General features: G+C 43.9%; 1 protein-coding gene across 1 annotated transcript in view; it reads left to right on the forward strand.

The window, feature by feature from the left end:
* Positions 1-10629: 10629 nt before the first annotated feature.
* Positions 10630-12828, forward strand: part of NCKAP5 (NCK associated protein 5) — an 870988-nt gene continuing 868789 nt past the window's right edge. The window contains exon 1 of the mRNA XM_022590669.3: positions 10630-11173. Within this exon, the coding sequence (XP_022446377.2) occupies positions 11105-11173 (69 nt within the window). The 5' untranslated portion in view covers positions 10630-11104. The remainder of the gene's footprint in view (positions 11174-12828) is intronic.

Genomic DNA, 12828 nt, shown 5'->3' on the forward strand with positions numbered 1-12828 from the left:
GAGGATTTTGAACTTTAGTATTTATTTAGTTATTTAACCATTTAAACTTGTTATTTTATGATTTTTTTTTTTTTTTTCTGTACGCGGGCCTCTCACCGCTGTGGCCTCTCCCGTTGCGGAGCACGGGCTCCGGACGCGCAGGCTCAGCGGCCATGGCTCACGGGCCCAGCCGCCCCGCGGCATGTGGGATCTTCCCGGATCGGGGAGCGAACCCGTGTCCCCTGCATCGGCAGGCGGACTCTCAACCACTGCGCCACCAGGGAAGCCCTAAACTTGTTATTTTATATTGGAGTGTAGCCGATTAACAATGTTGTGACAGTTTCACGTGCACAGCAAAGCGACTCAGCCATACAGAAACATGTATCCATTCTCCCCCAAACTCCCCTCCCATCCAGGCTGCCACATAACGTTGAGCAGAGTTTCCTGTGCTGTACAGTAGGTTCTTGCTGGTTATCCATTTGAAATGTATCAGTGGGTACATGTCAGTCCCAAACTCCCTAACTGTCCCTTCCCCCCACCCTTCCGCCCACCCCGGTGACCATAAGTTCGTTCTGTAAGTCTGTGTTCACTCCAGTATTTTAAAACAGGCGTCATTTTAGTCCTGAGAGCAATTTTGTTAAGATGATTGCTGTTACTATGATCTTAATTTTATCCATGAGGAAATGGAGACCAAGAGATGTTAAATAACTTGCTCAGGGTCACAGAACCCTTCAGTTGGAGAGTTTGAACTCAGGACTGGCCTGGATGCTGCTACCCAAGAAGATGGTGACATTGGACAGCCAGATCTGATGAAGCTCAAGCAGTGATAAGGGAACTTCCTTGCCTTTCTGTAGCACATCCCCAGTTTCTGTCAAAAATAAATAAGTACTGGGTGGTAGAAAGGGTTGACTCTGAATTGTGCACTTTAAAAAATGAATTTTGTGGTAGGTGAATTATATCTCAGTTTTTAAAAGATTTAAATAGGGCTTCCCTGGTGGCGCAGTGGTTGAGAGTCCGCCTGCCGATGCAGGGGACGCAGGTTCGTGCCCCGGTCCGGGAAAATCCCGCATGCCGCGGAACGGCTGGGCCCGTGAGCCATGGCCGCTAAGCCTGCGTGTCCGGAGCCTTTGCTCCGCAACGGGAGAGGCCACAACAGTGAGAGGCCCGCTGCCAAAAAAAAAAAAAAAAAAAAAAAGATTTAAATAATAAAGGTTGGAAATTAGTGAATTTTGGTCATTTTAGAGGTTCTAAGAGCTTTCCCTGTCCTTGGTTCCTTAGGACCTTAGTTCACATCAGTGAACATCAGTTCTTTAACTGTTCACCTTTAACTGTTCAATAGCCAATATTGAACAATAGCGAAGATTTCCAGACCCAGATTTCACTGAATCCCTGGTTCCCTGTGTTGGAGGTGCCATTTATCTGAGGACGGGGTCATGGGACCGTGATTCTTAGGAGTCTGTCCAGCATTTAAATCATCAACTATAAGCCACTGGCTAGTTTCCAGGGTGAGAAGTTTAATAAACAGGAGCTCCTGAAACCATTATGCTTAGTGAAATAAGTCAGACAGAGGAAGACAAATACTGCATGTTATCACTTATATGTGGAATCTAAAAAATAAACTAGTGAATATAACAAAAAGTAAGTGGACTCACAGAGATAGAGAACAAACTAGTGGTCACCAGTGCAGGGAGGGACAAGATGGGAGATTAAGAGGTACAGATTACTATGCATAAAATAAATAAGCTATAAGGTTATACTGTACCACATGGAATATAGCCAATATTTTATAATAATTGTAGATGGAGGATACTCTATCAAATTTTTGAATCACTGTTATATTTCTTAAACTAATATAACATTGCAAATCAACTATACCTCAATTAAAAAATGTAAAAAACCAATTTTCATCATGATACAAAATTTTCCTCCACTTCAAAGAAAAAACCCGTTGTCACATCCCTCAGAGGTGTTTCCAGCCGCTAATGTATCTGGCAAGGATGGGATACCGTATTTGGGAAGGCTGTTCTCATTCAGTCTTTTCTAAATCCATTTCAGGGTGCTGTTAGTAGACATTTATGAGTGAAAGTCACATAATTTGGTATTTTTTATACTTATGTCCAAAACGGAGACAGTAGTTTTCTGTTCCGTCAGAGTGCATGTGCATACACACACATGCACTCTCACACACACGCATATATGTATACACTCACACACACATACACAAGCATGTGTGCACACACACACACACCCTTATGCATATGACTCACGAATGCATGTGTCAATAGCAGACAGTTATTGAGCCAATATAGCTTCCAAAAGGAAACTGTTGTGTATATGTGTTTAAAGTATGAGGAAAACCAACTGCTTTCCCTTATGTAGACTTAATCGGGATGAAAAGATTTCAGTACAAAGCTGACAGGAGCTTCAAATGTTCTGTTTGGTAGCTATATGCAAATCTGACAGATTCATAACTTCTTTTTCCCTCCTGCTATTTGCACTTTGAAACGAGAGCAGGACGCTCATGGAGAACAGTGGGGAGAAAGGAGTGAGCAGGTTTGGGAGCATTTGCGTCAAGATTTTCCATTCTTACACTTGGAATAGGAAGTTCTTTCCCTCCTTTTCTAAGTGATATGATGACCTTACCCTGAGTTTCTACGACATTTGCATGTTAATTTGGAATCTAGATTTTTTTTTTTTATCGTAGTATAATTGCTTTACAATGTTGTGTTAGTTTCCACCGCACAGGGAAGTGAATCAGTCATGCGCATACGCACGTGCCCTCGCTCTTGGAGGTGCCTCCCCCGCCCCTTCCCTCCCAACTGGGCCATCACAGAGCACCAAGCTGAGCTCCCTGTGCTATACAGCAGGTTGCCACTAGCTATCTATTTTGGAATCTAGATTGGATATTTCTGTCTTTAATCAACATTACTTTCTGCGCAAAGCAAAAGACCAGTTTAAGCAGGCTGATTAGTGAGCCTGAGAGAGTGGGGCAGGGGGAAGGTGCAGGTCCACATTGTATCCAGTGTTTCTCTTCTTTGGGGTCAGAGTTTGCAAACTAAGAATTGCTGGTTGCAGTGGCTCAAGAAAGGCGGTTGCTGCTGTCGACAACTGTGTGTCCCTCAGCCCTTGAGACAGGGAGGGAGATCAAGAAAGGGCGCATAGCTTCACCCCCTCAAACTGGTGATCCACTGACTGTGTGTTGGAGTCTTTCAGGGATCTTAACAGGAGGATGAGTGGGTCCCACCCTTAGCGATCCAGTCCTGATTTATTTGTTCTTTGGTGACTCCGCAGGCGACTCTAACCTGCAGCAAAGTCTGAGAACAACCACTCTAACCAGTAGTTGCCATCCCCGGCTGCTGTCCCCATATTCGGGGGCCGGTGCCCTTGCCCCTGGAGACTGCAGTGATCTGGGATGGGGCCTGGGCGTTGGTGAATTTTACAAGCTCCCCGGGGGTTTCTAAGGAGCAGCCGGGATGGAGATCTGCTGAGCTACCTGGTCAGCAGATTTTGTCACTGTTCTTGTCATATTCAACTCTGAAATTACTCTTTGTAGAGTTTATATCACGTAGGAGCCAGTTTGTTGAGTGCTCAGGGGAGATGCCAATGACTGTGACACTGTCTCTGCTGTCTGGGTGCTATTAGGCTGCACACAGTCATGTTTTGCATTGTTTGTTGCTTAATGAAGCTGATTGAAAACTATCTTGACTCTAGATGTGGAAGGGCTTTTTCATGCATTGTCTCTTCTGAACCTGGAAATATCTGGGAGAGATTAGATTAGGAAATGCAAATTCACAGAAGTTAGGGAACATGCTCAAATTTACATGGCAAAGAGGGCTGGGGGCCAAATCTTCCAATGCCTTTCAGCTCTATCATTTCCCCCCATTTCTTCGGGCAAACCATGAACATTTCGAAGCAGGTATGAGGAGAGGGGGAATCAGAGAAGCAGAAATTGAGCTGGAGAAACCTATTCTCAGAATGTGTGTGAGTGTATGAGAGTGTGTGTGTAAGTGTGTATGTCTGAGTGTGACAGTGTGTGTCTGCATGTGTGTGACTATTGCATGTGAGGAAATATGACTTAATGGTGTTGTTTGGTTCTTGTCTCTTGAAAATTATAGTCTTTTAAAGTCTAACAGAAAAAAGAAACTACTAACATCTTTAGGAATATTAAAGGATCTGTCTGGCACTGCAAGGCCATTACTATCTGTGAGGAAAATTAAAAAGAGTTTATTAAGGCCAACTCAGATTTCTACTGATACCAAGAAATAGTATTTTAATCAGCTAGAAAGAGATGTATGTGAGCAGAGATCACTGTCAGTGACCGTCACAAAAGGATGCTTAATATCCTGTCTTCCTTAAACTCTGACCATTTTCATCCCCGTGCAGGGAGGGAGAGGCATCCAACCTATCCCTTGGAGGCAGATATGTGCTCTTTATAACCAGAGTTGTGAGAAGCCATAGGAAAGACATGAACACGACTGGATTATGGTGCTTTGTAAGTGCAGGCAGGGCCCAAGGAGTAATGTTTAGGTTGACAGTGGTTTAAAAATCATGATAAAATGTTTTCTTTGAGGCTTGGGTATGTCTGTGTGTTTGTCTCAGAAAGTAATTTCTGTGTTATAAATGTGCATGGGCTTTCTTTGCTTTAGCAATGTTATATTTCTGCTCAGCTCTTTATATATTCATGAAGACAGCTGTAAACATTCAAGCGTTCATTTATTCATGCAAACAACAAATGCTCATTGAGTGTCTGCCATGTTGCTATGCACCAGGCATCATAATACCACCCTGGAGAGCATAGAATATAAAATAGTGTTCCTGCCCTCCAGGAGCTAAGTGCCTAGTAGAATTTTTAATTCCATGCTGTTATTTCAGAAGGCTCACAAGAAGGAAGACAGGAACTGCCCAAGGAAGGCTGTCTGTCTGTCCAAAGGAATCTCTATGGCATGTGCCTCAATCATGGTCAAACCTGGAAAAGAGAAACTACTCTAGGTATTTCAAGCAGAGAGGAATTTAATGTGAGGAATTGGTTATGAAGTTGTTGGAAGGGCTGGAGGGGCAAAAGGCGTAGGTGGTGGTACTCAAAGGTTGGGAAGCTGCTACTGCCCTTTCTTAGGATGAGTGGTTGGAGGAATCACAGAAGTTACCGGAGCCTGTAGCCCCTGCTTGTTTGTTTGTTTGTTTGTTTGTTTTGCGGTACGCGGGCCTCTCACTGTTGTGGCCTCTTCCGTTGTGGAGCACAGGCTGCGGACGCGCAGGCTCAGCGGCCATGGCTCACGGGCCTAGCCACTCCGCGGCCTGTGGGATCTTCCCGGACCGGGGCACGAACCCGTGTTCCCTGCATTGGCAGGCGGACTCTCAACCACTGTGCCACCAGGGAAGCCCTGTAGCCCCTGCTTTTGATCCTGCCTATCTGGAGCTGGAAGCAGAATGGCTTCTCCCTTCCTGTTGCCTTCTGATCTCTCACAGCCTCCTATTGGCAGAATCCAACTTGACCAACCGACTAAGAAGTCTTGATAATGTAGTTTGCACCTCTAGACCTGCAGTAGAGAGAAGTTATAGCAGGGGAAGGCGGATGTGGACGGTGGTGGTAGTGAAATCCACGGTCCAATAACCAGTGGAGAGGGAGAGGGTCTGGCAGTAGCCACTGACACCCAGAGTTTTTGTGACTCGGTACACTGAGATGTGACCAGGCTTTGAAATCTGACTGAAACTAACTCTTATGGATTGAGATGTATTCCCCCCACTCAAATTCATATGTTGAAGCCCTAACCCCCAATGTGCCTATATTTGGGGATAGGGCCTTTTAGGAGATAATTAAGGTTAAATGAAATCATAAGAGTAGGGGTCTCATTCAATCAGACTGGTGTCCTAATAAGAAAAGGAAGAGACACCGGAGGCATGTGTGCAAAGGAAAAGGCCATGTGAGGATACACAGAGAAGGCAGGCAAATGCAAGTCAAGGAGAGATGCCTCACCAGAAACCAACCCTACCAGCACCTTGATCTTGAACTTCCAGCCTCCAGAACTGTGAGAAGATAAAGTTCTGTTGTTTAAGCCACCCAGTCTGTGGTATTCTGTTATGACCACACAAGCTGACTAGTATAATAAGCAAATATATAAATGATGAATATAAAGAGTTGGATGCCAAATTGCAAATTTTTACTAAAAATGCAACTCTCCAAAAGACTGCCTACTTATATTTGCTGGTCAACACATTCTCCTTTAATAAGTAAAGCTACATGGGAATCCAATAAAATGAGGAGGTTGTTTGATGACAGTGGTCTCTGAGCAAGGGAGTTTGTTGGATAATACAAATGACCAGTGTCCTACCGAAGTGTCTTTGGGGGCTGACGCTCATTTTTCCTCTAGACCTGCAGTCCTTGTTGGGTTTGTATACATGAGGGTGCTCTCTTCCCCCATGGTGCTGGGGGCAGAGCGTGTGAGCCTTCCTGACTTTTCCTTTGTGGGCCCCTCCTCTTTTCATACTGACACAACCTGCTTGCCATTTGTTTCTTTTGGGTGGCCTTGCTTTGATCCTTTTGGACAACTTACTTTGATCCTCTCTATGCTCGTTTTATGGTTTAATTCACAAATTTTCAAGTTCTTGGGGTAGAGGTAGTACATATACTTAAGCTGATAATTGGCCAGGATGTACTGCTATAGCTGTACTGCTTATTGCCTTTCACTGTGCCCTTCTGATCAGTCAATACCTAGGCCGTATCAGTTGCTAAATGTTTTGAATGTCAATCTTTGCCTATATAATTAGCATCATAAAACGTGAAAAGAAATTGACCAGGTTAAGCTGTTCAATCAGCCTTCCACGTAGCATACTAGCCTGTTCAGGAACTGTCAAAAGGATCTCCATTTCCCAATGACGGCTTCATCAGCTTATTACAGAGCAAAAAATTCAGTCACTAGAGTTGCTTCTTAATGAGTTGAATCATATATACCAGAAGGGATAATGAATATATCTAACATTTAAAGCTTACGTACTATGTGATCTTTATTTACTTTATTTTATTTTTGGAGCAAGGAAAGGTTTATTGCAGGGCCAAGCAAGGAGAAAGGGTGGCTCATGCTCAAAACCCCTGAACTTCCTGCTGTTTTTTTAAAAAATAAATTTATTTATTTATTTATTTATTTATTTATGGCTGTGTTGGGTCTTCATTACTGCGTGGGGGCTTTCTCTAGTTGTGGCGAGTGGGGGCTACTCTTCGTTGAAGTGCACAGGCTTCTCACTGCCGTGGTTTCTCTTGTTGCAGAGCATGGACTCTAGGCACGCGGGCTTCAGTAGTTGTGGTGAATGGGTTTAGTTGCTCTGTGGCGCGTGGGCTTAGCTGCTCTGCGGCATATGGGATCTTCCTGGCCCAGGGCTCGAACCCATGTCCCCTGAACTGGCAGGTGGATTCTTTACCACTGTGCCACCAGCAAAGCCTCCCTGATGGTTTTTGGGGAAAAGTGTTCAGAGGCAAAATTTGGGGTGAGGGATGTAGGGTGTATGGCTTTCTTCTGATTGGTTGGTGGTGAGGTAACAGGGTGGCACTCCAGGAATCTTGTGCTCAGCTTGGAGTTACCATCTTCCACCTGGGTGGGGACCTTAGTTCCTGCAGAAGAACTCAAAGATACTGTTCTGTATATTCCTTGTGGAGGAACCAGGGCCCTGTCCCAAGGCTGCACTATTGTTTCTTGACTGCTCCTTCTTTGTTTCTGCATCCCCTCCCTTCCCTGATTAGCAACTGTTCGAATCTGCCCTTTGGAACTCAGGGAAGGTTAAGGAGGCTGAATGAAGCATATTTCCTACAAAATAGGGGGACATGGAAAAGATTTGTACCCAGGAGCACCACAGGGTCCTGCTTGGCTTCAATTCCCCCTTTTCTTTGATACTCCTCAATCTTGAGGAGAACAGGTGTTGGACAAGAAAGGGAATAACGTTTTGGATAGAGACTTTAATCATAAACTCAGCAGAGGAACTCGGTTTTAGGGGGACTTGGTTTCAGTCCCACTATGTGATCTTTCAGTGGATCATCTCATTAATCATCACAACAACCCTACTAGGAAGAAGGTCCTGTTATTAGTGTCCTTTCATAGATGAACCAACTGGAGCTTAAATAGGTTAAATAATGTAATGTGATCAGCGAGTAAGGGGTGAAGTAGAGAATCAAACCTGAAGATTAACCATTGTATTTAGAATAAACAAGTCACCTTGGCCAATGAGGCCCTGTGTGAACTAGTTGTTACTTAAATCTCAGAACTTTTTTCACACGTTCTCTTCCTAGTTTGCTTTAGGGCACACAAACCTCTTTACCAGCTCCTTCCCAGCAGAAAGACTGGCCCCTCTACCTTGGAATGCTTTTTTTTTTCACTCCGTTGGGTCTGTGTTGCTGTGCGTGGGCTTTGGTGAGCGGAGGCTACTGTTTGTTGCAGTGCGCGGGTTTCTCATTGCGGTGGTTTCTCTTGTTGCAGAGCACAGGCTCTAGGCACGCAGGCTTCAGTAGTTGTAGCACGTGGGCTCAGTAGTTGTGGCACATGGGCCCTAGAGTGCAGGAGCCTCAGTGGTTGTGGTGTGTGGGCTCAGTAGTTGCGGCATGTGGGCTCTAGAGCTCAGGCTCAGTAGTTGTAGCGCGTGGGCTTAGTTGCTCCGTGGCGTGTGGGATCTTCGCGGACCAGGGCTCGAACCCGTGTACCTTGCACTGGCAGGCGGATTCTTAAACACTGAACCACCTGGAAAGCCCTGGACTGCTCTCTACCCATGTTTTTATATGGCAGCTCATACCCTTACCATTCTGTCTAAACTTTGCTTCCCTTTTCACACACTTGACCCTCAGCTACACCAGTCTCAGCGGGTTGTTTCCTTCATAGCAGGTACTGTTCGTGGTTTGGAGTTGTTTGCTTATTTGTTTTCTGTATCCTCCCACTAGAATGTAATCTCCACAAAGGCAGGGGCTTGGTCTCTATTTACGTGCTGTGTCACCAACATCAAAGTACTGAGTCCTCCATTCATTAAGCACTTAATAAACATGAGCTAAATGCCAAAGTATCATCTATTGTGATCTGTTAAACCCCAAGGCTCTTGGGAATATAAGACTCAGGAGGGCATGCTTTTGTTGGATGGGGGAATCTCAGGGCCTGAGTAGTCTCTGTAGCTGGACTGATCATCACAGAGAGTATTCTGAGCCACCAGTGCATAGAGTCCCCGGGATGAGAAGGGGGCTGCAAAGTGGGTGGGAACAGCTGAAAGCACAAAAGACAGCCCCCAAATAAATTTCAGTTAACTAATTGTTTGGCCTATACTATTAGCATAGAGCTAACTTTCTTCTGACAAATGCTGCCAGTGCTTTGTTGGTTTTTAACTCTTAGGCCCTACCAACAAGCAGATATTAAGAACTGACTATAGTTAAAGAACTGACCCAGGTGATGAAGGTGATTACTAAGGTCCCTAAGGACTTCTATGAACCTTGGGAGGGAAAGGAATCGTTGCCAAATGGAGTGATGCAGAAGGTTTTGGGAAGGATCGGGGATCTGAGCCAGGCACGGGGGCAAAGGGAGGATTAGACCAGATGGAGGTATGATCTGAAGTGTGGTTTCGGGAATGTTCTTCGTGTGTTTGGAGATTGTAAAGCCTGGTTGGCAGGAATTAGACCCTGAACATGAGGTTGAAAACTTTGGATTTTATCCTGAAGTCAGAGTGGAGTTTCTGAGTGGACCAGTAATGAATTAAAGTGAGTGTTCCTGAAAGTGAGAGATGGAATGACTAAAATGGAAAAGAAGCCCATCAGTTTCCAACAACCGACTATAATGTGGGCAAACCCTGCCTGGGGCACAGCTGTCTCAACCCTCTTCGTGGTAGAGGAAACCAAGAGAAAGAGGCCACATACTGTGTATAGGCTGTGAGGTCCCGTCTGTTGCATCCTCGTTAAACTTGGAGCAGTTGAAATAATTCTAAAAAATATTCCTTCTCAATTGTGTCAGAAACTGATTGGTTTAGCATTTTATTAAGCTCAGCTCTTCTATGTCGGCTGTTCAATGGCTGATATAAAACGTGTTTTTTGCGAATTATGAGCAATTTCTGTACCTCACAGTGCCTTCTGAGTCATCAGAGGCATATTAAATTATGTCGACTTGTATTTAAGGTTAACTGGTTTTTAATGTTATCCGTGCATAATTAGAACTTAAATGTAAGTTGTCATTTATCGCCTTTAAACCATTTTTATATACGTCATTTGATGGCCATCTGTTATCTGTTTTTGCAGTGGAGAAAGATGAGCTTCAGAGAGCCTAAATGACTTGTCCAAGTTCACTTGGCTAATGCGTAGGAAAGTCTGGGTTCAAACCTATTCCATTTCGAGCATTTTACATCTCGGTAAAAACTGGAAGCTAGTATTTAATACATCTAATGCATCCTTACTAACCAGAATACCAAGTCATTCTAGAGCAAACAATCTCAGTGGAGTGCAGGGATTAACTCTATCTGATTTGGTGAAATGCAGTGGGTGTTCAAATACTTACGATAATGACGCCATGACCATTCATGTGGATTCAACCTTTCCCAAAGCAAATGTCTCTTGTAATGTTCCTTAAATAGGTTTAAATTATTTTTGAATTAAATATTGACAATAATGTTCATGTTTCACCTTCCCCTTACTGGGTCTCGGACTCAGCAGGTCTTGGATATGGAGCGTGGCTTTGTCCATTTGCTCTCATGGAATTTGCGGACAGCGTCCCTGTGCACAGCAACAGAATGATGCTGGCGGATAGAGAGAGGACGGGTGTGAAACAAGTGTGGCATGAAACGGACTGTTTGCTTTTTTCCACGGTCTGCTGATTAGACCTGCAAACCCATTCCGCGACTCCATTAGTAAAACCTGTGAAAACACAGGGGCCTCCACAAAGACGACTCTGACCTTGGCAGCGGGCGAGGGTTTTGGAGTCGAGAGAACCCAGTTCTAAACTTATGATTTGGGTCTGGGTATTTTTGGCTTCAACACTTGCTCCTGGTTAGAAAGTGAACAACAGGGGTCTAAACACTGTTCGCTCGGATGGTAAAACACATGTTCACTTTTTGCAGTGACCCTGGAAACAGAAGGGGAATTCTTATAAATCACAAAGGAAAATAAATAACTTCACTCATGGAGGGAAAGAGACAGCTTGAGAAAAGGGACTTTGGAAAAAGGCTGTCTCTAGATAGCAGTCTTGTGGTAAGTACTAAATATTCATTTACCACTATATGTTTTGGCTTAAAATGCATTATTCTTTGACTGTGATTTCCTGAACCCTGTGCTTTCAAAACCTCTATTCCAGTTACCCCATTAACAATATCTCCTGGGATTTTTGTTTCACTTATTTTTTACAAAGTCAAAAGCCAGCAAACTATTGGAATGTTTGTGTAGTGTCCTAATAGGCAAATGTCCTAATCTGTCAGCATTATATATAATTACATTAATTCCAGCTGAAGTAAACTTTAACCCATACAAAAACACTACTGTACAGCTGATACCAAATGCCAAGCTAGTATATAGTTGTTCTATCACCCATTTATCTTAACTCTGCGGGTAAGTTGAACAAGAATTCACTAGAGTTTCAAATACTGAAGAGCGAAGAAAATCTCTGAGATCTTGGGTATGTAAATTTGTTCAATGGTCCATAAACTTTCTTTCTAAAAGTTTGAATACTGATGAGCATCATTCTTAACAATTTGGTTGGGTCTGCTTTCGTGTATGAGGATCTGGTTAGTCCAAGGAAACAGACTCCAAAAGTCACTGATTTCTGAAGGTTGGCCAGTCTTTCACAGTCTGATCTGAGATGTTTGGGGTCACCTACTCAATGATGCATCTGAACAGAGTAAAAAATCAAATGAAGCAAGTCATTCTTTACTCTTTTGGTCACCTACTCAAGTAGAAAGGTAGCTTAGTACCTTCTTTGGCATGACATTTAGGGATGTGCTTTATTCATTTGTGTCCTCCCAGCTTCGGGCCTGGAGTTGGGGTCAGAGTAGGTATCCAATAAAATATTTGTTGATTTATTAGTTGCCCTTTTCCAATTCTGCTGCTGTAGGACTTGCTCTGTCGGTGTCTAGATTAGCTAGTTACCCTGTGATTGCTGAGGCTTCACGTCACAAACTGTTCATAAATGTGAGTTTCTGGGAACTGAGAAAAGAGTTGCATTTAACTTTTGTGTCTAGTTCTTCTGTGTCTCTGTGAGCTCTGTACCGGGCAGCATACCTTCAGAGGCTAAGAACTCTTATAGGGTTTTAAGTTCTCCTCCCAGTTGGCATGCCCTCTTCTCATTTCTGAGGTCTTTCTGTCTCCAGGTACAGTGCAGTGAAAATTGTGTGTGTGTGTGTGTGTGTGTGTGTGTTTATGTCTATACCCTTTGCAACTTCTAGGGAAACTTAGGATAAAAAGATAATTTCTCAGCCTCTCCTTCTTTTCTTTGCCAAAGGAAACACTTCTTACATATCAACCTGCCAGTAAGGTCTGTCTTACGCCTAGCTAGGCACTCATGTAGTATATATAGTAGGAGCAGCCCAAGAAAGGTTCTCTTAACACAGAAGTATCATCCTTGCTGATTAATCCCTAAAGCCCCCAATTTGGCCTTAGGTCCCAGAGAAGATACAAAGACCCTATAAAAGCAAGCATGCTAAGCTATTGTCTTTTAGTCATTCACAGTAGCACTCATTAATAGAAGGCCTTGGATCATTCCCAGATGTCAGACAGATGAGCAGAATTTTGTTGAGGGAGTTGGTAAAGAAAAGGATACAGAGCACAGAGTGCCAGCATGCAAGGCTGGGCTGGCGCAAGGAGGGGAGGGGACGTGGATTATCACGAGGGCACTGGGCATCTGAAAATCAGAG

Source organism: Delphinapterus leucas, chromosome 8 (genome assembly GCF_059928025.1).
Source record: "Delphinapterus leucas isolate spDelLeu-1000000601 "Yukka" chromosome 8, BTC_Dleu_Yukka2, whole genome shotgun sequence".
NCBI lineage: Eukaryota > Metazoa > Chordata > Mammalia > Artiodactyla > Monodontidae > Delphinapterus > Delphinapterus leucas.